Here is a 27,115-nt window from a genome sequence, read left to right as displayed (position 1 = left end):
TCTTGGGGAGAAGCTTAAAAGAAGTGGTGTGCTCTGCTTTTGCTCTTGCCTCTATCATATTGTTTATTCAAGCATGATCCTTGAGCAAGGCAGTGGCATTGAATGGTCAATCAGGGATTCATCTTGCATGTAAAATTTTCAAATTTTGAAGCCCAAAATAATGTTCCAGCTACATTGTATACCATCAAAACTCCTGATCATGATCAGTTAGATGTGAGTTTCTTCATTTTTTCCATGAGCTGTCTTTGACTGTATCTCTCAGTAGAGTAAAATTGTAGATGGGTTTCTTCTCGTTATGTTACAAAATATTTCATAATGCAAATTGAGGGAAATTAAAGGAGAGTTTGACCTAAGTTTTTGAATTCATTATAATAAATATTCAACTACAGGTCTTTGTTAACGTTTTCTCTTTGCAATCTCTCCTCTCTTTCATTCCAGTCCCCTCTGCAGTCCCTATGATGCATCAAGTGAGTCGTACTACCAGTAGCATCACACTGTCTTGGCCTCAGCCAGACCAGCCCAATGGCATTATCCTGGATTATCAGCTACGCTATTTTGACAAGGTGAGAAGAGAGTGATGCAGTGCAGATTGTTATATAGCTGTTATGCAAAAGAAAAAGGGGAAGTCTTTCTGGTAGATGAACTCTTGGATCAGACTGGATAAGGCAGATAAAATGCTCCAGTTATGAGGGAAGAACAAACTATAGCAAGCACAGAAGTCCACAATACATAGTTATATTGTTATAACATCTGTCCATATGCATTTCCCAGCTTGGGACCATCTGGGGATGATGTTAAAAAGGGAGAAGACACATGTAGCTAAGCTAAAAAGCTGTAGTTGAAACAACTGTGTAAGTTTAGTACCACCTGATACAGGAAATAGTGGAAGGACATCAAGTTTCCAGATGTCTATATTAAAATTCGACTCACTGCAACATCCTGTGTTTTATTTGTGGAGGGAAATTCTGTGTCCCAATTTATGCCTGGATGAACATCTCTAAGAAATTTTGGGTGGAGGAATGCACTCTTTCATTTACTAAGTGGCAGATCCAAGTTACATGTTTATGTGCTGAAATTACAGGATGACAAATATATAGTTGTTCTCTATTCACATCTTTCATGACTCCTAATTGATTTAAGGGAAAGAGGTCCATAGAACCATTAAGACAAGCTCCCATTCCCTATATCTGATTTCTCATATAAATATATGTGAATATATGATTATAAATATATGAACCTAGGTATAAGGGAATGAGAAGTAGCAGTAAGAAGCAGTGAATAGTGTGTGAGGAAGTCAGGTCTAGAATATCAAGTGGGGTTGAGATACTTTGTAATGGATTCAAATATCATTGGACCCACATGGAAACTAGCATTCCTTGATAAGAAAAGCCAGCTTAATGGGCAAAAGTCTCACATTCCTTTTTGGTCACTGACATTCACAGGCGGAAGATGAGGATAATTCATTCACCTTGACTAGTGAAACTAACATGGCCACCATATTAAATCTGAGCCCAGGCAAGATCTATGCCTTCCAAGTACGAGCTAGAACAGCAGTGGGCTATGGTCCATACAGTGGAAAGATGTATTTTCAAACTCTAATGGCAGGTAAGTGTACTCAGATCTGCACATGCCTGTCTTTCACTAGTGTATGTCACTGATTGTATTAGCATATTCTCTGGGAGGACTGCTACCAGACATTACTACTCAACTTGTGTGTCTGTATATAGGAATTTGCATATATGGATTTGTTCTATCAAAGAAAGTTCATGGTGTCAGAGCATATTGTTTACATTCCCTTAGCCAATGCTACTTCCATATTCCCCTGCCCTACTCCTTGTTCTCATATACCTCCATGCTTCTGATCAGCAGGAAGCAGAGTGTGTCAGTAGAACTCTCTTTACAAGGGTATTAGAGTGCATAGCACTATATACTGCTCTAGTTTGGTCTCCAGCTGTCACAGCACAACTTACAGATGAATGCTCTGAAAGTCTTAAGGCAAGTAGTACACAGAACATATACACAGAACCTTACCATCTATCTAATAGTATCACCATCTATTCATGCAGAGACCTACATACTGCCTTGTGATGCCCTTTGGTCTGTATCAAATACACTCGTTTGTACTCAAAAAGCTAAAGCAATAGGGGACAATAAGATCAAAGCCCAGGCTTAGAACTGGCTTACACTTAAATTGCTAGTCACATGTCAGTGGACAAGGAAAAGTGTTTTGAGATGGAGTACTAGCTTTTCAGAAATAGGAAGGAAAGCACTGGAGAAGCACAATTGCAGGGGCAGAGCAATAATCAAGACAAACATTTGCTAAATTACTAGGACTAGCCTGGAAGCAAAAGGTCTGATAGGGTTGGAATTATGGGTGACTCCTAGGTGAGCAGATGGGAAACTCTAATTGTTCCTGTCTTCTGCATTTGTGTGTGTATGTGTGTGTCTTCCTTGCTAGGGGAGCGCTCGGAGATGGTGCAGGACCGACTGCCACTTATCGTGGGCTCAGCACTTGGTGGTCTAGCCTTCTTGGTAATTGCTGCCATTGCCATCCTTGCCATCATCTTCAAGAGGTGAATTCCTTGATTTTCTCATGTGCCAGTGCCTGCACCCTAGACAGTGGAACTTTCTTGCCGTGGCTTCATAATCCATTCCCATGGGAAACAGCCCAATCTACATTTATTCAGATGTCCTTGAGATGACGTTTTCTAATTAAGGAAAAATCCTGCCCCATTGCACCCCTGTCAGAAGCCTCTCCTTTGGTAAACCGCTCATGTACTTAGCTAAGATTTGTCTAGGTAGCACTAAGAACACAATGGAAGCTTTATAAAGCTGGTGATCAAAAGGTGTTTAAATGCATCACTGTCAAGAAGTGACTGCAAATTACATTGTAATCAAGCAAGTGAAGAATGAAATGATGTGATGAAGCATTGGTGGAGTAAATATTTAGATACATTAATTAAGAAGGTGCTGAGGAACTGCAAACTATTCTTTAACCAAGGACTGAGAGTCTGTAGTTCATTTGCTGAAGAATAAAAGCTGTACATTTTACATGGTTCCATGGAACACAGACTCATGAAATATGTGTTAAAGAAATCAAACACCACTTTCCATTTTGGAAAGAAAAGAAAAAAAAAAAAAGACAAGTCAATATAAAAATAGTCTGTCACAGTGGGAGAGCAGGGCAGAAGTTTTAAAAACAAAGAGAAGTAAAGGTGGCTAGCAGAGATACCTAGACGAACAAAAGTAAACAATGGCTGAGGAGGTGGAGGGGAAAGAAAAGAAACAGTCATCACCTACTTCATGAATTTATTGAAGTTTGAACTTAATCTCCCAGACTGTCCATAATGGATTTCTGTGTCTTGTCTACTCTGCCTCTGCGCAAGTGCAACATTTTAGATTTGTCTGTTGAACTAAAGAAAGGTATAAATACTTTAGAAAGTGACATCTAGTTTTAGTAATTTCTTTTTTTGTTCTCTTCTTTTTTTTCCTTTCTTTTTTTTTTTTTTTGATATTAATTTGTTTTCTCCATTTGTGTGTATTTACTGTTAATATTTTTCGTTCTGGAAAGGAGAAAATTACCAAATATTGTTATATTTGCACTGTTGCCTCCTTTTGTAGCTTTGAGCTGTTAAAATACAATTTCTTACAGCTGGGAATGTGATATTATGTGCACAACTCAATAAAGCATATATTTTCTAAAAAAAAGATGCAAATTAGTATTAGCAAATCTGTGTTGGGGGACAACATTAATAGGTTTCTGTAAATGTATATACATAAATAAGAAATGTCATAAAAATAGTTTAATTTATACACAAAGGATTTTGTAATAGTGATTCAGAAAAAGTAGATATATCAAATTTCTACTTAAAATTTGTCTTTGACAAGAAAAGGAAGTTTGATGATGTAGGAAATGAAGTCCATATGAAATGTCAGAAAAGACAGAATATATGTGGAAACAAATACAATAAATCAGTTTTGGTGCATATTGTCCAGCCAATACACAATGTGAAACACCTATTTTAGCTAATTGTTTTATTTTGTTTTTATGATACCAAACCATTAACATGTCAGGTGACCTATAAAAACCTGAATGTAGACCTGACAGAGTAGCACAGTTACAACTTGTAGGTATGGGTCCCCAGTAAAGCCAATTTCTTTCAACAGCAGAAAGAACAGACTTTGAAGATAGAAATATCTGTGGTTTGGGAATTGTAGCAGAATTTTAAGAAATAAGCTCCACATTTGTGAATAATATACAGCTTCCTTATAGAATGATAGAATTAGATCTCTTAGTAAAGACAGATAACATTATATTTCGTGAAATTCTGACTTCAGTTGCTAACTGAATCAGATTGAAGGTCTTGTGCTGAAATTATAAAGTATATGAATGGGCAAGAATTATTGTATACAGCAGGAATACTATAGGAAAACAGGGTTTGATTTACAATGAATTATGTATATCAATGGCATAATTATATCAATGGTATAATTAACATGATTTTAAAAATATTGTAAACTAGCATGAATTGTGCATCTTCAGGGAGAAAAAAAGCTGCTTATAAATATTGTTGTGAACAAAGGAAGTGACTGAAAAATAGACAATGTTAAGAGCAGAAGAAGAATAAGGTGAAAGTTGGAAAACATCTAGATCATGTGGGAAAGAATGACTTGAATAACACATATTTAAAGGAATAACAAAATTTGAGAAGTGCCAGTGCTGAGAATCGCGTATGATTACTGTAATTTAGATGCTTATTTGCAATAAATATTACAGCAATAAAGACTGTACCTATTCTGATCTGCTTGTGTATAGATCACAGAACAGATTTCTGTCCATCTGTTTTTGCGTGGTTGGTTTTGGGTACCATAATAAAAGAATAGTCAAAGTAAATGCTGTTAGGCGAGAAGGAAGATAAATGAAGAAGTAATCTTGTGGGATGGAATTTATATGCTTTATGCAGTTGTCATTTGAATACATGGTTCTTAGAATATTTCTGAAGAACTTAAAGGACATCACAGGAAATAGTTTCTATTAGTATTGAAAAGAATAATTTGTAGTAATTAAATGAAATTAAAATACGAATTTAACCTGAATACCAAGAAGACTTCCAAGACAGTAACATTAAACTGCAATTTTCTTTTTCAGGATACTGCTGAATTCCACATCATTTGTCATGTCTAAAGTGTTACACGATAGTGTAAAAACTACCAGACAGAAAACAAGCTAGCACTGGTTATGAAGAGATGGGCGGGATCATAACACTTATATTATATTGCTGAATTCAAAGATTCTCTGAGTCTTGCACTGAGAAACTTCCCCTAACATCCTAAGAGAGACTTGCATGTGTTTTGACATTCCTTTCTTTTATGTCCTGCAGTAAAAGACGGGAGACTCCATATACAGACCGCCTGCAGCAGTATATCAGTACACGAGGTAAGTGTTCTTGAGCAACAGATGCCAAAGGCCTATCTCTTCAGGAGTCACTAACACCCATTTCTCTCAGGGTCTTATTCTGGTGATGTTTTGGGCTGTCTCCTCTACTGCAGGACTTGGAGTAAAATACTACATTGATCCTTCAACCTATGAGGATCCCAATGAAGCTATTCGAGAGTTTGCCAAGGAAATTGATGTGTCCTTCATCAAGATTGAGGAGGTCATTGGATCAGGTAGTGTGAGCATCTCCAGATTTTGAAGCACCTTCTTGCCTTCCTTGATACGTGACACATTACTGTCCTGAAGTGTACCCAACCATGACATGTCAAGTGTTTCAGGATAGCTAACATTAATTTTTGCAAAATTCATCTTAACCTGCTTAAACTCAGATGCTGGCTCCAAATCAAATTTAAAAACACCCTTCAAAGACTCATTTGAATTCCTCATTTTGAACCTTGAACCTGAACCTGACCAGACTGAATTCAGAGCCTTTATTGAGAACTTTACCTTGACCCAAATTGTCCTGGTAACTATATTTCCAAGCGGTGCTTGGAGCCTTCCATATTAGAATGTTTTAGTGCAATTGACTAAACATTTTGCTCTGTTTCCTTACTTGAGGTGTGTTTCTTCCCCCCGACAGGAGAATTTGGAGAGGTGTGCTTTGGGCGCCTAAAACACCCAGGGAAACGTGAATGCACAGTAGCTATTAAAACATTGAAGTCAGGTTATACAGATGAGCAGCGGCGAGAGTTCCTGAGTGAGGCCAGCATCATGGGGCAATTTGAGCATCCCAACGTCATCCGTCTGGAGGGTGTGGTCACCAAGAGCCGACCAGTCATGATTGTTACAGAGTTCATGGATAATGGATCACTGGATTCCTTCCTCAGGGTACAACAACCAGAGTCCCCCACAACTGTTACCTCTTCACCTTGCGGTGTGCCATTCTTGATTCTGATAGTTTTGACTGCCCTTCCTCTTCCCCTATCACTACAAGTTCTCAATTGCCCTCTGCAGGTCCAATAGAAATAAAAGCAAATTACCAGGCTAAGTGGTTTTGTACCAAAATGATGAAAATATTCCAAATACTCACGCATCATATAAGATCTCTGCATTATTTTTGACCTTTCAAACTCATTGATATTAAACTGTTTATCTTTGTACATGGCCTTCTAGTTCGTATGTACATACTCCAAAATTTGTCTACTATTCAGGCTTAATTCCACGGAATGTTTTCAGGTGACTTCAAGTAACTAAACTTGTCATTATTCTTGGACTCAGAGTCTCCAGTGTGTTTTTTTTTGTTTGTTTTTGTTTTAATAATGAAACAAAAATACAACATTTCTGTAGTATAGATGCTTCACTTCTTTTTTTATTGATTCAGATGGTAATTCAACCCAACTACTTTGGCAGGTACATTTTGAAGAGCACATGAACTCATTGTATAAAAAATAGAACTCATTGTAAAGATCTCAAAAAAGTAAGAACAGGTTTGCCTGCTCCCCTTTATTTAGCCATCTTAGTAGTTAATAAGAGACTAGACATAAGATGCTAAAGGATAATATGTCTACAATATGAGATCTGTCTTCAGAAGTAGATCACCAATGCCTGACTTTGAGATTCATTGCCTTAAGGCCATTTTCCTTCCTTGTTTGCTGTTCTTGAACCTTTAGAGTTTATCTGAAGATGTATGTTCTCTAACTTCATAAATCCACCTTATTAATGTGCTCTTTATTAGTCTTCCCTGTTGGTTTCATTTCCTGTGGTCATGAAAGCCTGTGTCTACCTCTTCACTTTCAGCAAAAGGAGGGACAGTTCAGTGTGTTACAGCTGGTGGGAATGCTACGAGGGATTGCATCTGGCATGCGCTACCTTTCAGACATGAACTATGTGCATCGTGACCTGGCAGCACGTAACATCTTGGTCAACAGTAACCTCGTGTGCAAGGTTTCAGACTTTGGTTTGTCCCGCTTTTTGGAGGATGATGCTTCAAATCCTACCTATACTGGAGCTCTGGTGAGTTCCTACTGTGGAGTGAGTTACTGCAGTGCTGTCGTCTATAAATTTGTTCTGTGTTCCTCCTTGATTTGGTGCACCCTATTTAGTCCATCTTGAGACCAGAGAGACCAGTAGGATGGAGCCTTCTACTTTGTGGGCTGTCTATTCCAAACCATCAGAGAACTGTAACTGAGTATCTGATCCACTCTGCCATGTGAAATAGAATCATAGAATGGCTTGGGTTGGAAGGAACTTCAAAGACAATCTAAATCCAAACCCTCTGCTATAGACAGGGATGCTACCCAGTAGATGTGGTTGGCCAAGGCCCCATCCAACCTGGCCTTGAACACCTCCAGGGATGGGGCATCCACTTCTCTTGGCAACCTGTTCCAGTGCTTCACTACCCTTACAGTGAAGAATTTATTCCTAAGGTCTAGTCTAAATCTGTCCTCTTTTATTTAGGATCATTTCCCCTTGTCCTATCATTATCTAATTGAGCAAAAACTCACTCTCCATCTTTTTATAAGACCCCTTTAAGTATTCACAGGTTGCAATGATGTCTCCCTGGAGTCTTCTCTTCTCCAGGCTGAACATCCACAGCTCTCTCAGCCTTTCTTCACTGGAGAGGTGCTCCAATCCTCTGATCATCTTTGTAGCCCTCCTCTGGACTCGCTCTAACAGGTTCATGTCTTTCTTGTGCTGGGGGCCCCAGGCCTGGACACAGCACTCCAGGTGGGGCTTCACAAGGGCAGAGTAAAGGGAGACAATCACCTCCCTAAACTTGCTGGTCACACCTCTTTTGATGCAGCCCAGAATGCAGTTGGACTTCTGGGCTGCAAGCATGGAATATCAGTGCATTTCTTTATGGAATGATGGTGAATAGGACAAACTACATAAACTGGTTATCTTTTCCCTTTTATTGGCTTCTTACAGGAAATTAAAAGGACTGAAGGAGAGACTGAAACCTGTGCTACCACCTTTAGAGGAAAAAGGGGGGTGGTTTTTGTTGTATAGAAAAGATAACCAGTGTAAATATGTATGGGCTTACTACAAACCACCAAATTAACTTATTGCCTATGAAATTAAGGTGCCTGTTATACATACTACAAAAGTGGGGGGCAGATGGGGGAGAGTAACAGGTGGGTTGAAACTACCATTTAATATGCAGGGGATTAAGAAGAATTCAGTCAGTGAAAGGAGAGACATGTTTTAGATCTGTGTGTTTTGAAGAACTAACACTTCAGTCATTTCATTTGTCAGGTTATACCTGCAAGTCGGTAAGGTTGAGATAGAAAGAAAAAAGACTTAATGAAAACCTACTCAGTTTGTCTGTTGTTGGAGTTGCAGGTTTTGATTGTTTACATTATGAGTTATGGTTGTAGTGGACTCCCTCTTGAGGGGAAATGATGCACCCATCTGCAGACAGGATAGTCTTTTCAGAGAATTTTGCTGCCTTTCCAGCACTCAGGGAGGTCACTAGAGTACTGAAGAACTTAGTACAGCCTTCAGAGTATTACCCACTCCTGCTCTTTTGCTTATGTACCATCATATTGGTGGTGCATCAAGAAGTTTCAGGTCAATCAAAAGGGAAAGATTACTAAAAGGATTCAGGTGCTCAGGTAGTGTTTTTCTCTATCCTCCTAGTAAAGTGAAAGACACTGTAAGGAACAAGCAAGCTCAGGATATCAACATCTGTCTCCAACACTAGTGCCTTTGCTACAGTTCCGTTTTTTTTGTAACCATGGCAGATTCTCCAAGACACAATGTCTGCTGGGACCTGACAGGATCCATCTATCTAGATGGGAAAATGTTTATTTGCCTGTAAGCTAGCAGTACTGATTGAGGGGGCTTTAAATTGGATTGATGGGGGAAAGCTATACTGCCAGGAATGCTGTAGGCAAGTCATGGGAGCATTTATGCCTGTCCAGAGAGCACTGAGGGTTTGGGAGCCCATCTGAAATGCCTGTACACCAATGCATGTAGAACAAAGAGAACTCTTTGAAAGAGAAATGGGAAACAAACAGGAGGAACTTGAAACTTCAGTCTGTTCCCAGATCTCTGATGTCATTGGTAATAGTGACACTTGGTGGAAGGAGTCCCCTTACTGGAGTACTGAGACAGAGGGCTATAATCTGTTTAGGAGAGATAGGCAGGGCAGATGAGATAGAGGAGTTGCAGTGTGTGTAAGGGAGAGGTCTGATAGTACAGCCCTTTCAGTTAGGAATGATGTGGTCGAAAGCCTCTGGGTAAGGGGCATGGACAATAAAGCAGTTGTTATCATAGGTTTCTGTTGTAGTTCACCCAGTCAGGATGATAGTACTGATGAGTAATTTTATAGGCAATTAAAGAAATCTCTGGAACAGTAGGTCTTGTCTTTATGGACCTTGTCCAAATTTTTGATGAAATGAGGAAAATGGTCAGTAAAGTTGTTAACTTTGGTTTTAAGTGAGCAAATTTCAAACTGCTCAGGGAGTTATTTAGCAGGGTCTCCTAGGAATCTGCTTTTGAGGGCTTAGAGGTCCACATGAGATGGGTACTTCTTAAGATCCACCTTATAAAAGCACAGGAGCTGGCAATCCCACTGAGTTGTAAGTCAAGTAAGCAGGGCAGAAGACCTGCTTGACTGAACAAGGAACTTCTCTTGGAATTCAAGTAGAAAAAGAAAGTGTATGATCTCTCAAAGCAAGGTCAGGCCATATGGGAAGATTACAGAGCAGCAATTTACATTTGTGGGAAGAAAACATAAAAGAGAAAAACTCAACCAGAGTTGAAACTAGACAGATATTTCAGATAATAAAAAAGTCCTTTTTCAAGTATGTTAATAGCAAGAGGATGTCTAATGAAAATATTGGACTATTACTGGATGAAGTTAGTAACTTAACAAGCAAGGATCACAAAACAAGTGATGCACAAAGCGATCACTCACAACCCACTGACTGATGTCTAGCCAGACCTCGTGGAGCAGCGGTCTTCCCCCCACAGCCAAGTCCCCCCCTTTTTACTTTCCAGCATGATGTGCTGTGGTACAGAATAGCCTTTTGGCCAGATTGAGTCAGCTGTCCTGGTTCTGTCCCCTCCCAGCTTCTTGTGCACCTCCAGCCTCCTCGCTGGCAGGGCAGCATGAGAAACTGAAAAGTCCTTGACTGAGTGTAAGCACTGCTCAGCAACAACTAAACATCAGTGTGTGATCAACGTTATTCTCATTGTAAATCCAAAATATAGCACCATACCAACTACTAGGAAGAAAATTAACTCTATCCCAGCTGAAAACAGGACAACCATGACTGGGGAAGCAGCAACTTTCCATTTGTTAACACCAAAATTATAAGGAACCAGCTGTATCAGTCGAATGTTTCTAAGTCTATTGGGCCTGCTGGGATTCATCCTGGAGTACTTACACCTGCTTAGCAGATTTTATAGCAGGACCCTTCTCAATTATCTACCAAAAATGCTGGGAAGCTGGGGAGATCCTTGCTGCCTGGAAACTAGCCAACATTATCCCAATTTACAGGAAGGGCATGAAAGAAAACCCTGAAAATTACAGTACTGTTAGTTTAATTTCAGTGCCTGGGAAAATTATGGAGAAAATTATCCTCCACTCCAATGAAAGACACTTAAAGAATAGGGCAATCATCAAGCCCAGCCAACACGGGTTCATGAAAGAAAAGTCCTTTCTTACTAATTTGATCTCCTTCTGTGATAAGATCACCTGCTCAGCAGATGAAGGGAAGGCAGCAGTTGTAGTTTTTCTGGATTTTAGTAAGGCTTTTGATACTGCCTTTCACAGTACCCTTCTGGACAAATTGTTCAATTGTGAGATGAACTAGTACATGGTATGTTGGGTGAAGAACTGGCTTAACAGTAGGGCTCAAATGTCTGCAGTGAAAGGAATTATATCTGGCTGGCAGCCAGTCACTAGAACTGTTCCCCAAGGCTCAATCTTGAGTCCAGTTATGTTCAGTATTTTTATCAGTGTTCTCAATGCCGGAGCTGAATGCATCCTTAAAGTTTAAAACTGCTGGCAGTGTTAAACCTGGAAGCGCTGCAGACTCTCTTGAGTGACAAGAAGCTTTGCAGAGGGATCTAGATAGACTGGAACATTGGACCATCACAATACTATGAGAAGATGCTATAAAAATGCTATAAGATGGGAGATTCTTGTAAAATTGACAAGAACAAATGCCAGATTCTGCACTTGGGACTGAGTAATGCCAGACATAAGCACAGACTGGGAGATGAGTGGCTGGAGAGAAGCCCTGAAGAAGGGGATGTGGGGGTGCTGGTTGACAGTTGGCTCACTATGAACCAGCAGTATACCCTGGCAGCCAAGAGGGCAAACTGTATTCTGGGTTGCATTACATACAACGTAGCCAGACAGTCAAAAGATGTGATATCCTCTAATTATTATGTGAGGGCCACAAAGATGGTCAAGGGGCTGAAGCACCTCTCCTACAAAGAAAGGCTGAGAGAGCTGGGGCTGTTCAGCCTACAGAAAAGAGAAGGCTTTGGGGTGACCTCATTGCAACCTTTTAGTACTTGAAGGGGGCTTATTAAAGAGATGGAGAGCAACTATTTGCTCAATCGGATATTGACAGGACAAGGGGTAAAAGCTTTAAACTAAAAGAAGGGAGATTTAGATTAGAGGTTAGGAGGAAATTCTTCACTCAGAGGGTGATGAGGCACTGGAACAAGTTGCCAAGAGAAGTTGTGGACGCCCCATCCCTGGAGGTGTCAAGGCCAGGCTGAATGAGGCCTTGGCCAACCAGATCTAGTGAGTGGCATCCCTGCCTATGGCAGGGGGGTTGGAACTAGATGGTTCTTGAGGTCCCTTCCAACCCAAGCCATTCTATGATTCTGTGGTATGATTATCTCACCACATACTGCATTGGTCCGGCCTCACTTGGAATATTGTATGCAGTTCTGGGTTCCACAATTTTAAAAGAATGTTAAGATACTTGAATGGATCCAGAGGATGGCAACAAAACTGATCAAAGCTCTGGAAGGCATGTCCTATGAAGAGTGGCTGAGGACATTTGGTTTGTCTAGTTTGGAGAAAAGAAGGCTAAGAGGTGACCTCATTGCTTTTTACAACTTCCTGAGGAGGGGTGGAAGGGAAGTGCTCATCGTTGCTTCTAGTGACAAAACGTGTAGCAATGGCTCAAAGCTCTGTCAGGAGAGGTTCGGACTAGACATTAGTAAAAACTTCTTTACCTATAGAGTCGTTAGACACTGGAACAGAATTCCTAAGAAGGTGTTTGATGCACCATGACTGTCAGTGTTCAAGAGGCATTTGGATAATGCTCTTAGTGATACACTGTAACTTTGGAGTAGCCCTGAAATAGTCTGATACTTGGACTTGATCTTTGTAGGTTCCTTCCAGCTGAACTGTTCAATTCCTTTCTGTTCTATTTTATTTTACATGGTTTTAGATTTCCAAATCATTGAGACTTTCAGGAGGATTTGACTATCTGCCACTTCTCTAACGCTGCTAAGAAGAGCTATAAGAGTCAAATTCCATTACGCTAAGGATTTGTAGTTGTCAGGGGGCATGGTTCTGTTGTTTTGGTTAGTTGGTTGGTTGTGTGTTTTTTTGTTGTTGTTGTTTTATTTATTTATTTTTTGTTTTTCATCTTCATGTGTAGGTAGAACAAGGTAGAAACCTTTGGCATAGTTTAAATTTAAACTATCAATTTCTACAAGGCAACATTACTGAATTGGCACATCGTTTCAGAGTTGTGTCATGCTACTGGCCTCTGACCAGGCCAGTGATGTCATTTTCCCTGGTAGTTCTTATCTCACTAACATTCTGGTTACTCCCTGTCTGCTTTCTAGGGCTGCAAAATTCCCATCCGTTGGACTGCCCCTGAAGCTGTCCAGTATCGCAAGTTCACCTCCTCCAGTGATGTCTGGAGCTATGGCATTGTCATGTGGGAAGTGATGTCCTATGGTGAGAGACCTTACTGGGACATGTCCAATCAGGATGTAAGTTTGGGAAATGGTGGGAATGTGCATCTACCTTTCTGCTCTGTTTCAATTTGAGTAAAAAAAAAGTCATACACTGCCAAGTGACTGAAGCTTGTTTGTCTTTTATTTTCCCAACTGTGATAAAACTTAGTTCTTCTTTTCCTGCAGGTAATTAATGCTATTGACCAGGACTATCGCCTGCCACCACCTCCGGACTGCCCAACTGTTTTGCACCTGCTGATGCTTGACTGCTGGCAGAAGGAGCGGGTCCAGAGACCCAAATTTGAACAAATAGTTAGTGCTCTAGATAAAATGATCCGCAAGCCATCTGCTCTCAAAGCCACTGGAACCGGGAGCAGCAGGTGAGATGATGATTTAGTGTAAAATAATACATGTCTCTGCATAGGCATCATACGGAAAGGAAGGTAGTGAATCAGACATTTTTCCAATCCTTTCTTCTGAGGCTGAGATCAATTAAGAAAGGAAAACTTGCAGGGGATGGTTGGAAGAACTGTATATCTTGATACACTTAGTGAGTGATGAGGATGAATTAGGCGTTGTAAGTGCTGAATGTGAAGAGAGAGAAAGATCTTGATATGGTGAGGGAGCTTTGGGGATGGAGAGGATGAATGATTTCACAAAACTCTGTGATTACAAGAGGTGATGAAGGATGAGAAGACCTTAGATTGTGGAGAAAAGAAATTCTCTAGCTAAAACTAATGAAAATTGCAGCTTGCATCCCACATTTTCCCATCTGCATTTTGCAGCCTGATGGAGGCAGGAGGTCAGCAAAGGAGAAGTCTTGGGGTAGAGGTGTAAATGGAGCCACAATTATATAGCTGTTGGACTGATGATGGAATTAATCCTGGTGGCCTGGAGGACTTCTGCCATGGTTATAAAACTTGGCCCACTGCAACACACTACATCCAAGGGCAAGGAGAAGTGTGTGGTAATGCCCAGTTTACTAGAAGCAGCACAGAAAGCGAGTTATGAGTTGCTTTGGGGCAGATTCAGATGCCAAGAAAAGTAGAAAATGCTAGTGATTTATCTGGCTTTCTACTGCTCTGTTCCACCTGGTTTGTATTGGAGCCCAAATGACACCCTGTCTCCTACGTTACCTGCAGAGCCAAAGAGCACGTTCTGGAGAGGGGTAGCTAGTCACAGAGATAAAGGTACAGGGTCTCATCTTTGTGCCTTGGAAACCTCCTCACTGCAGCTCTTAACCCAGATGACAGGTCTAGACCCAGGAAGTGTGGAAAGATCTGGTGCAAGAAGTGTTCATGCCAGAGAGAGTATAAAATGGGAAGGAAAGATCAATTGCTTAAGTTGGATGGATTGTTTTTAGACAGAATAGGGAAGACAGATAATCTAGAAACATTCCGCCATCAAGGTGGGACTTTAGGAATCAGGTCATGAAGAACAAATATAATAATTTTGCTCCACTGTATGGTATCCCTCTCATAACTCTGACCTTACAAGTGTTGTCAACTGATGTTGGTAACTGGGGTTTTTAGAATCTGCCTCTTTTGCAGACCATCTCAGCCTCTCCTGAGCAACTCCCCTCCAGATTTCCTTTCACTCAGCAATGCCCATGAGTGGTTGGATGCCATCAAGATGGGTCGTTACAAGGAAAATTTTGACCAGGCTGGTCTGATTACATTCGATGTCATATCACGCATGACTCTGGAGTAAGTATAGAGGCAGAAAGAAGGAGATACTATGCGGAAAGTGAGAGGTATGGAATAAGGGCTATCTGAAAATATATATGTGTAATAAAGGGAGAGAGACTACAGAGAAAAGTAGCTAGTCTTTCTTGCATTTTATTAGGGCCTCTGGATGCCCTCCATACCACTGTATATGTGCAATCTGTTTCTATTAGCATTAGAACTTGTCCCATGTAGACTACAAAACATATTGTCACTGTTATAGAGAGACTGTAACATCAGAATGTTCATGAGAGCTGACATAGGCAATAAGCACTTACAGGGGATTTGTAGAAGTAGCCATGCCCCTGCTAGGTTGAAGTGTTATGCAGAAGACAGGATCCATGAGAAAGCTTCTTTTTGTATCATAACCTTCAGAGTTATGCCCACACCCCTTCTACCCACACACATTTTCCAAGCAGAAGCAGAAGTCTTGTTAAGTGCTTCTCAGACAATGGCGAAATCCACATATATTGATATGTAGTTACAGGGAAAGGGACTGGGAATGTACAGAGTAACAAGCCTGTTTTAACACTTTTTGCACCCTCTATTCTCTTGCAGAGATATCCAGCATATTGGAATCACCCTGGTTGGTCACCAGAAAAAGATACTTAACAGCATTCAGCTCATGCGAGTCCATTTGAATCAGCTTGAACGAGTTGAAGTATGATGTTTAAACCATCCTTACTCCATGGGTCTCAAATTCTGGAAGGGTTCTAAGAGAATTCAGAGGAATTTTCACAGTAAGAAAAAGAGATGGCAAGATGCTCCTTGAAGACTTAATGCACCCAGAGAGTGGACAATACGTGTCCCATTTCATCAACAAAAACAGAATCTTGCCATGATTTGAAAGCAGAGCTAAATAACTGGTGGCATTTAAATGTGGCTGACATCATATGTTAGGAGTAGATTGGGGGAGGGAACGTTATAATAACGTAGTGGGGAGCTGGAATAATAGTTTGGACAGATCACAAGCACCTGTTAGCTCTTCTCTGCTAACTAAAGGTATCAGATAACTTTACAAAGCCATTAGCAGGCTTTATCTGTGGCTGGGAGTCCAGCAAGGCTGCAAAGACATAGTAAGAGGTTACAAACAGTACTGTTTTTCCAAAAGAATGTCATCTTGATGTGAGAGAGGGCATCACTTGTGATGCCAGATTTATGGGAAAATCAATTCCACTTAGTGCACAACATGTAGTAAGCAATGAGACCTGGTAATTTTTACAGAGGTTGAGAGTGAAGGGCTCAAAATTCTATGCCATTTCATGTGCAGTTCTTGGGTCTATTCCATGATCCAGGAGGGAAATTTACTAATCCACAGTGAGCCCTCGATGCTATGCAGCTTTATTTATGGCACTGCAATGGAATCAGACAGTAAGGATTCCTATAATCCATACTGCTGGATCTGCAAGTGGAGAGGGAAACAAGTAGGTTCTGATTCTCGCCAAACCATTCCTGAGAGAAAAGGTGTAAGTTGCAATATTCTGATATCCTGAGCACTGGAATTTGAGCTTCAGTGCTTTTTGACCTCCTTACAAACATTGACGAGAATGAGAGAAAGAAATCAAAAGTCCTTTGTTGTTGAAAAATGCTTGCTCCCTTCCTCATCCTCACCAGCTACAAAAGTTGGCACAGATATTGGTTGAAATTTTTTTTCTGAAGAAAATGTGGACCTGCAGTAGTCAACTCCAAATAGACAATTGGATCAAGGGATATGAAACTCTTTCACAAGTTCTTTTCAGGAGTCAGCATGGAATGGTACTAGTCCCAGCAGTAAGTTCAGTCCCTAAAACAGGAATTTGAATTTTCTCAGGATCAACCATGCTGTCTGACTGGTAGTGCATGAGAATGATCAGAAGAGATGGGTTCTCTCCATTCAGGTAGACTAGTACCTGCTTAAGGAAAGCAGGTACTAAGGAAAGCCTTCAGGCAGGGGCAAAGTGTCAGGGTTTAGGACTCTGTCCTGTGTCTGTCCCTATACAGGAGTATGAAAGCTGAGCTTGAGAGTAAAACTCGTAAACTAAACACTTGTCCACTTCACCAATGCATAGGAAAGGAAATGGAAATGGCATTGTTAAGCAAGACCCCAATGAAGACATTGCATAAAAAGATGCCTTCTTTGTGTCTAGAGAGGGAATTGCCCTAGCTATTCTGATCTGTGCGTGTCTGTTGGTTCACTGTGAACTAGTCATCAACTTAGTATATTTTTCTAGCTGTCAAGGTTAGAGTAGCACAACTTCTGCAGGACTAACTCCTGTATGGTTTTAAGAATTCCCCCAGACACACAAGTTATTGCCCAGATTTCTCCATATGATATCTATAATACGGAGTGCATAAGAAAACTGAGTAACTGGTATCAATGCCTAGACCTTCATGAGGGCATTAGGCTTTTGTGAGGACTCAGAGAGTTACACATAAAGGAGGTGATAATATGTTGCAAAGCCCAATAGCATTTCTGCTTGACCACCACCTTTTTCCAATCTGGAAACAGAAAGCAACTTCACTTCAGTGCAAGCTGTTTCATAGTTATTCCTGATGAGGTTCCTTGCATTTGCCTTTGTGTTCTCCATTGCTTGACAGTCTTACAGTAGATACAATCAGCACCAGTATGTCAGTTAATGTATTGTCCTGTCAAAGAGGGTATCAGGCAAGCTATTTCCCACCTGTTCTGCTGTGGTAAAGGAATTCTCAGCCAGGAGCTATGTATCTGTGTGTTCCTATCTCACTAAGCCATGGCTTTTTTATGTCGTAAGTGGGCTCTGCTCACCTCTTGATATTGAGGAAAGGCTCCATGACAGTGTGACTTCCACAGTGTTTGGCACCCAAGTATCCTCAGTGTATGTGCATTATGATATGGCATGCACACTCCATTTTTGTTTTGTTTATTTGATTTTTGAAATTCAAGGGTGTAGTGCTTATTTTGACAGCACTATACTTGGGCTAGCTGAGGGAGCACAGGCTGCTTAATACTACTGAAGGAGAGCGAAAAGAGGCTGTCCCTTAGCACAAATGTTCAGCAGATGAGACGATCTAGAAAGAAAGAAGATGCTGTAGCTTCCTTGGTCCCAGAAAATTCACATGTTGTTAAGCTCAGTGAAACCTCTGGATATGGTGGGAAGTGTGGAACAACACCAGGGAATTTACCTATTTATTTGCCTTTAATAAGCAAACAAAGGTGGGGCCATCCCTCCTGCTGAATCTTCTTTGTTCAGGTATTTCAGCCAATTAATCTAAGTTGGGGCTAGTATAAATGAATGCATCCAGCTTCCAGCCAGCCAGCCTTTGGCATGCTTTCTCAGCAGTCACTACACAGCTTTTATGCATACAGGTGCAACTGAGACGGTGCAACAAAACCGGTTCTTTCTCTTCACTGAAACCAGCTGATACTGAAGCCAATGAGCTGTTCAAATCTATGTCATGCTTGCAACTATACATGACTATCAAGCAGCCTAAGGATTTTAGATTGCATGCAAATTTGAATCTCTGGATGTTAAAATGAAGCACAGGTAAACAAACCTCATGTCCTACTAAAGAACTACAGTCTAATCCTTCAATCCTTCACTTTTCAACTCTGTATGGAAGAAATAATGACACTCCTGTGTCATTTTCACTCAGAATTTACTTTTTTTTTTTTTTTTTTTTTTTTTTTTTTTTTTTTTTTGACGACATTCAGCATCTTCATGCTCTTTGTATGGAGCTGTTTCACTTCCGGGCTTTTCCTTCCTGCTGCAGGGTGCTGTGAAATCACTGTGTGTCCACCTTTACAGCCTGTTGTTTTGTAGTCTGTTCAGAGAGGAATTGCTCCCCCTGCTGTTCTGCTTCCTGAAACACGGAAGAAGGCTTAGCAGCCCTTAAACAGTCTTGTCCCCTACCTCCCTTTTCTGGGTGATGAAAACAGAAAACTCTTCCTGAAATATCCGCAGTTGAAACATTCAGATTCGTGATGACATATCAAGATTTCTTTCTAGTTTCTGCCGTGACCTTTGTTCCTTGAACAATGTGGTCTTTTGGTCAACTGCTGTAAGAGCAGGTCCCAAATACGAGTACAATGGAGTGGCATCTTGACATTTATGTCTCAAGTAATTAATTGAGTTTGGACTGTTATTTATGTCTCATACACAACTAAGTGTGCTTACCTAACAAGGATAAAGCTGTTTGCTTCCAAAAACTTGGATTTTTTCTAGTTTGCAGTGGCACTAGAAATTATTGCTGGCTAAAACTAGATTTTTAGTTATAACCAAGCAACTCTTTCTCACTGTGTTTTGGAAACTTAAAGAAACCTATTACTGGCCATACATTTGGGGCTCTGTAAGTGAACAGAAGATTAAAAAATAAGAAAAGCAGTTTTATTCAGAGAAATCAGATATTTTGACAGATATGAATGAAAAGGCACTACCTAAAATAAGCTATTTTAAAATAGATCTGCTAGTGCCTGTTAAAAAAAAAAAAAAAAAAAAAAAAAAAAAAGACAATATTTGTAATATATCCTGATGTCTCTACTATAAGCTAAGTTGTAAAACTGTTACTGCTATAACCTGCCGTCCCTGCAGATTCATAACAAGAAAGAACAATAATAATGATGATTATGATAAACAAATGTGTTTTTTTCCCAGTGAAGAAAGCTACAGTAGAAATAACAGCAGTCGAACAGCTGAGAACCATTTTTTTTTTTACTTATTAAATATTTTTGCAAACTGAAATATCTGTCAATCAAATCTGTCAGTTAGCAAAATAAATGCCAGTGTAGGGACATAGGATCATGTGAACAGCTGTTTAACTGCATGCACTCAGAACTTAGTTGGAATGGAATATTTATTGTTAGATTGATAGACAGATTGATTTTTTCAAATTTAGGATGCTTTTTAGATCTCTCTGGAAAATAGTACTAGTTTGTTAAGATAAGGCTGAGGATATTAGGTTGAGTAGCTTCCTACAAATATTTATCTAAAAATCAATGAAAAGTTTATGACACAGTTCTTATCCGGACACAGGCAGTGCAGCACAATTTGCAAGCTGAACTGAAAGTTCAGTTTTCAGTACCACAGACTTAGGTGTGGTCCCTTTTCTTATGCTTGAGAGATGATGCCTTCCCTTCAGAAAGTATGCAGGTATGCTTTTGCTATGCCTTTTGTATGATAGTAATAATATCCACCCTTAATCTTTGTTTGATAAGGTCTAACAATGTGAGATTTCCATACCACCTGGTTATCATCTTGACACTTACGTGGGACACATTATTTAAAGGAATATAATTCAGGAGTGGGCGTGAATGGAAAAGAACTGGATGATATTCAAGATTAAGCATGAAGAGGCACTTTCTAACAAGGAAGGTTTATGGAGCTGTGACTATACAAAGACATTTACTTAGGACCCCTTTAAGTTGTGTTCCTTGCATCATCATGACCTGTAGATAAAAATAAGCTACTCAGGGCATGGGAGTGGGAACACGATTTTTAATGTTCTGATTCAGTCTTTTTCCTGGTTCTTGTTCAGCCTAAGATTTCAGAACTCCACACCAGATCCCAATAATCCAATCCTGCATTATGTTGTTTCTTTCACTGGGTCTCACTTTTTAGAACAGGGTAGTCCTTCCTGATAGGTGTACACACATGAATTTACTGTGATTAGCTGTCTAATCTAACAGAATTTATCTGAGGTATACATCTGTTCTCTAGACAATAGCTCTGACCACAGATTCCAGAGTGAGGACAGAAGCATCATGGAGGCTTCCTCTCCAGCATTACAGCAGTGGCAACAAACTATTAAATAAATAAATAAATAAATAAATGAGTAAATGTTTACTGGCATTGAGGGATGCAGAAGCAGAAGAAATAGGTGAGTATTTCCATAGCTGCTATAAGACCAATGTAGGAAAAATAAAATCCACCTGTTCTAATTACCTTAGAAGTCAAAAAACATCTAAATGTACTTCTCATACCATTGCTCATAAATACTCAGTTCTTCCCTCTGCCAGAAAATCCACAACTCTTATCAACCAAATGTGCCTCACGTGTCAATCGGACCCCAATTCTACTCCTGCCAGGACTAGAAGCAGTCTGTCTTTTCCAACACACTCTTCAAATTTCAAAATTATGTAACTGAAAAGTATTCTCACCTGTGCTTTCTAAAGTTCATCCTGCTTATGACCATACTCCATTGGATGCCACCCATCATGGCAACGAGCAAGCTGAGTATAAGGAGAGTGACAATAACAGCAAAGGCTAAATAACTGATGCCACAAATGAAGGGTAGGTCCATTTCATAGCTGGCAGGTCCGTCAATGTTGCTGAGGAAAAGCTCAAAGGTACTGAAAAATGCCATGGGATAGTTGTAGAAGTGGCCCTCATCACGATCCTGGGTCTTGCAGATGATGTAAAAAGCTAACAGAGAAGAAAGAAGAGGAAGAACTGGGGGAAGAAAGTGGGGACGGAGGGGGAAGAGAAGTATTATCAAGGCCTCACCAGCATAATCTGGCCGTCTTTGTAAACTACAGCATCAGATATTAGCCCAAACAGTAAGACCAGTCAGTCTTGTCTCCTATGTATGTGTCCTGTTTTCAGCTAGGACAGCTTTCTTCCTAGTAGTTGGTATGGTGCTATGTTTTGGATTTACAATGAGAATAATGTTGATCACACACTGATGTTGAGTTGTTGCTGAGCAGTGCTTACACTCAGTCAAGGACTTCTCGGTTTCTCATGCTGCCCTGCCAGCGAGGAGGCTGGGGTGCACAAGAAGCTGGGAGGGGACAGAACCAGGACAGCTAACCCAATCTGGCCAAAGGACTATTCTGTACCATATGACATCATGCTGAAAAATAAAAAGGGAGGGACTTGGCAATGGGAGGAAGACCACTGCTCCTCAATGTCTGGCTGGACATCAGTCAGCAGGTGGTGAGCAATTACATTGTGCATCACTTGTTTTGTAAATTCTTTATTATTATTATTATACCTTCCTTTGCTATTAAACTGTCTTTCAACCCCTGAGTTTTACCTTTTTTTTTTATTTATTTCTCTCCCCCATCTGACTGTGGAGGAGTGAGTGAATGGCTGTGAGGTGCTTAGCTTCCTGCTGGGTTAAACCTAAACAGTCCTTCTGGCACCTAACTTGTGGCAAGAAGGGTTATGATAATGACAGATCTGATCAGAGTGTATTAAAACAAAAATGTCATCAGTGTTATATAAATTAAATAGTTGCTGGTCACAATATAGGTTTGTAGGTGTTTTTTTTTTGTTTTTTTTTTTTTTTTTTTGAGTTGTGCTTGTTCTCAGAGCTGTGTTATGTAATCCCTTACTTTCTCTCTATGCTCCCTGTCATGCTGTTGATCATCTCTGGGGTCTGGTTTAAGGTTATAATTTTGCTGTACTGTGTAACACCAGCTTATGATATGATAAAATTACAAGTCTTTAGACTAATCTGATTACAATAGCTCTTGAGAATATTGAATATCCTTGGGGTGTTCAAGCCAGCATGGTCCTATTGTTATGTCTCCTGAATATGTTTCAGATTTTGTTTAAGGTTAAAATACTATTTAAGAATGCCACCCAGAGATCTGCCCTGAGGCAGGATAGTTAGGAGTGGCAGGGAGTGTGGGAAGCTGTGGGCAGGCTCCTAGAACAGTGGACACTTCCAGTGCTTTGAAACATCACCCCTGAACAATGCAGAATCCTGAAAAACTAGTAAAATATTTGTAAAAAACTATGCTGTCACCCTGGTAGTTCCAGAAAGACACAAATCACTGCAACATGCTTGGGCCTGGCCCATGCCCTACTAAGCCCTGTTCAACAGTATTCAGCATCCTCAAGGGGAAGAGAAGTTCTCTAAATCTTATGACATAACAACAGGCAAAGCACCTACCCCAACCTTCGTGACAGGTACTGCAGCTGAACCAGAGAACCAACTTGTGCTGATATTACTGACCCCTATATTCAGGAAGAAACAATAGATGCGAGTCAACTTATTTAGAAAGGGAAGAAACTTCTACTAATGGAAAGGAGGAAGGAGTTGACAAGGCAGGCTATTCTGAAGCAGGGCCATCACAAGAACGAAAGAGGCAGAACTAATAAATGAGGTAGTAACCACCTGATCCCTATCCCCATGAGCTGTAAAGATATGTGAAAAGATTTAATCTGTCATTCAGACAAGCACTTTGTCACCTGGCTGCTCTGATGCTGGGATAATGGGGCCAGTAGTCTGGAACTGGAGTTCAAAGAAGCCAAGTGTCTGGGAACCCTTTCTAGGGAAATGGGCACAAGCCCTGAGTCACTGGAAGTGACTCCTGTCAGGTGTGAAGGAAAGATACCCCTTCAAGGAAGATGTTATATGTTTCAGGCAACTAAAGTTCCATAAAGAGAGGTATCCAGTACTTGAGAGAATTAGCCATGCTGAAGGTGATTTATGGTGACCTGGACAACAACCTGTTATCCAAAGATTCAGATGAAGTCAAGTGCAGGTGACCCATGTGGCAGAAGTTTGTACAGAGCACACCATTGCTGTATGCCAATTCATTAGCAGTTGGATGGCCAACTCCAGCAATATGAAGAAAGTCTCTCTCTCCCTGCAGGCCTGCGTCTAACTGAGGAGAAATTTTCCCAAAAGGTTCAGCAACTCACAGAGAATGTTTTCCTTCCCAACTGTATGAACCACTATATCAGCTATTAGGAGCAAACATTCCTCTGCTCAAGAGAGTACTGGATGCACCGGTACATTGACTGCACCAGGGGTGGAAACACAGTCCTATCATTTGCAATTGACTGTTACAGACTGCAATGGAACAGAATGAAGTTCCTGAACAATTGTAATACTTTGACAATATGTGTGGGGCAACACAGCAAAAGAAGCTTTTGAGAAAGGGAAGGAAATTGTCAAAATCCTTCTGAAAAATATCTTGCCATAAAACAAAGTAACAAAGGACCTGCACAGGAGATCCTGTTTTTAGGAATAAAATGGCTGGCAAAAGCTGGTCACAATCAAGATTTTTTTTCTTTTGGAGTTATTTGCTTGTTCTCAGAGCTGTGTTATGTAATATCTTACTTTCTTTTTTCTTTATCACATCCACTGGGATCTAATGACATGGCATTGAATGGGTATATCACATCCCTTATCACAAACCAGCCTCTTGGAAAATCAAATAATATGACTACACTGAGAGCAACAAGTGCTAGGACATTTAAACATTGGGATACACATTTAGCAAAAGTCACCTGGTTAGTCAACGCTAGGGGATCCGCCAATTGAGCTGCCCCTGCTCATTCAAAACCCTTACAGACTGTACAAGGGTATGAAGTCCCTGGACTGCACACAAAAAATGTGATGGGGAAGACAGTTTGGGTTGTTTCTTCTGCAGGCAAAAGCAAACTCATCCTTGGGACTGCTTTTGCTCAAGGACCTGGGTGCACTTGGTAGGTTAATGCAGAAGGATGGGGAATTCTGATTTACCTTGAGGTACACTTCAGGGGGATTTGATTTTGGGCGAGAATAGCCAATGACTTGATTTTTATGATGTTAATTGCTGTATAATGCTGCATATCATCACTACTATCATGGCTATATGACATATCAACAATATTAAAGTAAGAATCACCTAGATTAATGAAGAATGAACTTAGATGGAACTAGGCAAAGTGTAACAGTGATAGAACCAGACAAGTGCAGCAGTGATGGAACCAGACTTGAATTCAGCAGCAACAATCCAACACCACACACTATCTCTCCTGCCCTGAAGGACTTTTATGGCAGATGGAACCCAAAGTCATGGACTAAATGAACTCATTGGACATTTTAGAGCACTGGACCATAGACAAAGGGAATGATGTCTGTGTATATACATCAAAAGACAGGAAAGGTGGTGGTGATTAATTTGGATGTACTGGAAAGTGTGGGACCTGAGCATGATGTGGATGGCATAGAAAAGAGAGTGAATATTCTGGTTTTGGCTGGGATAGAGTTAATTTTCTTCTGAGTAGTTGGTATGGTGCTATATTTTGGATTTACAGTGAGAATAATGTTGATAACACAATGATGTTTTAGTTGACCCAATCTGGCCAAAGGGATATTCAGTACCACATGACATCATGTTGAACAATAAAAATGGAGGAGTGGGCCAGGGGACTGCCACTGCCTGGGGACAAGCTGGTATCAGTCAGCAAGTGGTGAGCAATTGTATTGTGCATCACTAGCTTTGTATATTCTTTATTATTGTTGTTGTTGTTGTTGTTATTTTTCCCTTCCTTTTCTGTCCTGTCTCAACCCATGAGTTTTATTTACTTTTTTTTTTCTTTTTTTTTTTTTCCTGATTCTCTCCCCCATCCCACTGTGGGGGAGTGAGTGAATGGCTGTGTGGTGCTTAGCTGCCTCCCATGTCAAATGACAGCAGTATGCCTATGATTAAGTTTATTTACTTGTAACTACCTCAGTAAGCCCTTCTTAGGATCTTTGGTGCTCCTGAGTTCAAAATTCTATTATGTTTGTTTTTGATGGGCCAATCTTCTGTTGTTACTTCCTGATCTATCCAAACAGGTTGGAACAAAATAAATTTAATGGCTACATCATCCAGAGGTTTTATTGAAAGACAACCACAATGCCTGGCTTTGCTGTATTTGTTCATACATTTTATGAAATTCTAGGGAACACATCAATAACACAGTAAATCCATATTGTCTCTGAAGAAGAATGAGAAGAATTTAGATTCTCTCTTACTATGGGGTACAGTACTTTTTCAGAAGTTGAATCAAATTCCAGCAGTCCTCTGCTCTTCCTCTGAATTCATACCCTGAATTTAGGTCCACTAGATAATCTTTCCTTTTATGGAACCAAGTCAAAATAACTATGTGGGCAGCTATATTAGGTCACTTATAAATTCTTGGACTGGGTGAGCAGGAAAGGACAGAAAAATGAGAAGGAAAGAAAAGGAAAAATGTGGAGGATAGAAAGGTGATAAAAAAAAAAATAAAAGAGAAAGAACAAATTATTTGTGCACAGTCATACGCATGTATGCTGTACAGTCTCATCTATGTGTTCGAACTTGACTTACACATATATTGGAGAATGAAATACTGCCTTTCCAGACATATATTCCACATAATTCTGTTGATGAATATTTAAAATATGCTACCTCTTGAAAAATTACTTTAGCCTTTAATATCTTCTAGCTTGTTTGTAGCACCTTGTTAGCTGACATATGCAAGGATCATGCCTGCCATGAGCTAGCAGAACTGAATGAGATCTCCAAGTATCATCTGCAGGTTAGACAAAGTACTAGCAATAGGACAAGGCATTTCACAAAGAATCATGAGCACCTTGTGCAGAACAAGTAACACTGTCAGATCTCCTAGTCAGATCTCCTTCACTCCTCAGGACATTACATTTTACCCTTTTACCCACTGTTGAGTTTAATTTATACTTGACTGAAGGATTATTTGCTAGAAAGGCATCTAATCCTGATTAATTCAGGAATAATAATTCTACCAGATACCTTGACTTGATTTTCCCATGGCTACACAGTTTTATTATTACGGTAATCTTTAACTGCAATTTGCCTTGCACTGTTTGTGTGCTACCAAATTAGAATAAAGAACTACTTGTAATATGGTATTTCTGTGTTTCTTGCTATTATCAGGTCCCATCTTCCTTTTCTATACTCTAAAAAATTGAAATACTTAGATGGCTCCTTGTCACACAGATCATTTGGCCCACATACTATCATTAAGGTTCAATTCTTTGACGTATTTTTTGGATATTGTTTTTAATTGAATATCAAGACCAGACACCATTGGTCTCACTAATACCATACATGGAAAGAAAATTAGCCTCTTACACTGATTCTATTCCCTTTTTATCCATCCACAGACCACAGTAAGGCTTTTACAATCGATTTCCTTGGCCACTAGGAAACCTTGTGAGGTCAATGCTTTTCAGAAAATCCATTATAGGTAGAAAGAATATGCACTATTTTTTTTTTCCAGCTGTCAAGGAGTGGCATTAGATTATTTTACAATGCTTGTCTGTCTTTAATCAGTAT

The 27,115-nt window shown here is 40.1% G+C and overlaps 1 protein-coding gene across 5 annotated transcripts in view; it reads left to right on the top strand.

Annotated features, from left to right (window-relative positions):
* The window catches only part of EPHB6 (EPH receptor B6), an 85,943-nt gene extending 59,342 nt beyond the window's left edge, over positions 1-26,601 (top strand). For 3 of the 5 annotated variants that reach the window (XM_084502127.1, XM_084502128.1, XM_084502126.1), the window contains exons 7-18: positions 439-563; positions 1,443-1,605; positions 2,459-2,573; positions 5,382-5,437; positions 5,551-5,670; positions 6,078-6,325; positions 7,235-7,450; positions 13,265-13,414; positions 13,565-13,758; positions 14,929-15,084; positions 15,661-15,763; positions 23,660-26,601. In XM_084502127.1, the coding sequence (XP_084358253.1) occupies positions 439-563; positions 1,443-1,605; positions 2,459-2,573; positions 5,382-5,437; positions 5,551-5,670; positions 6,078-6,325; positions 7,235-7,450; positions 13,265-13,414; positions 13,565-13,758; positions 14,929-15,084; positions 15,661-15,763; positions 23,660-23,671 (1,658 nt within the window). In that variant the 3' untranslated portion in view covers positions 23,672-26,601. Of the gene's footprint in view, positions 1-438; positions 564-1,442; positions 1,606-2,458; positions 2,574-5,381; positions 5,438-5,550; positions 5,671-6,077; positions 6,326-7,234; positions 7,451-13,264; positions 13,415-13,564; positions 13,759-14,928; positions 15,085-15,660; positions 19,572-23,659 lie in introns of those variants that run through there. The other 2 variants (XM_084502129.1, XM_084502130.1) reach the window with 2 other exon arrangements.
* Positions 26,602-27,115: the final 514 nt, after the last annotated feature.

The sequence above is a fragment of the Aythya ferina genome (assembly GCF_964211825.1).
Source record: "Aythya ferina genome assembly, chromosome: 1".
In the NCBI taxonomy this organism is placed as follows: Eukaryota; Metazoa; Chordata; class Aves; order Anseriformes; family Anatidae; genus Aythya; species Aythya ferina.
This window is presented reverse-complemented; position numbering and strand designations above follow the sequence as displayed.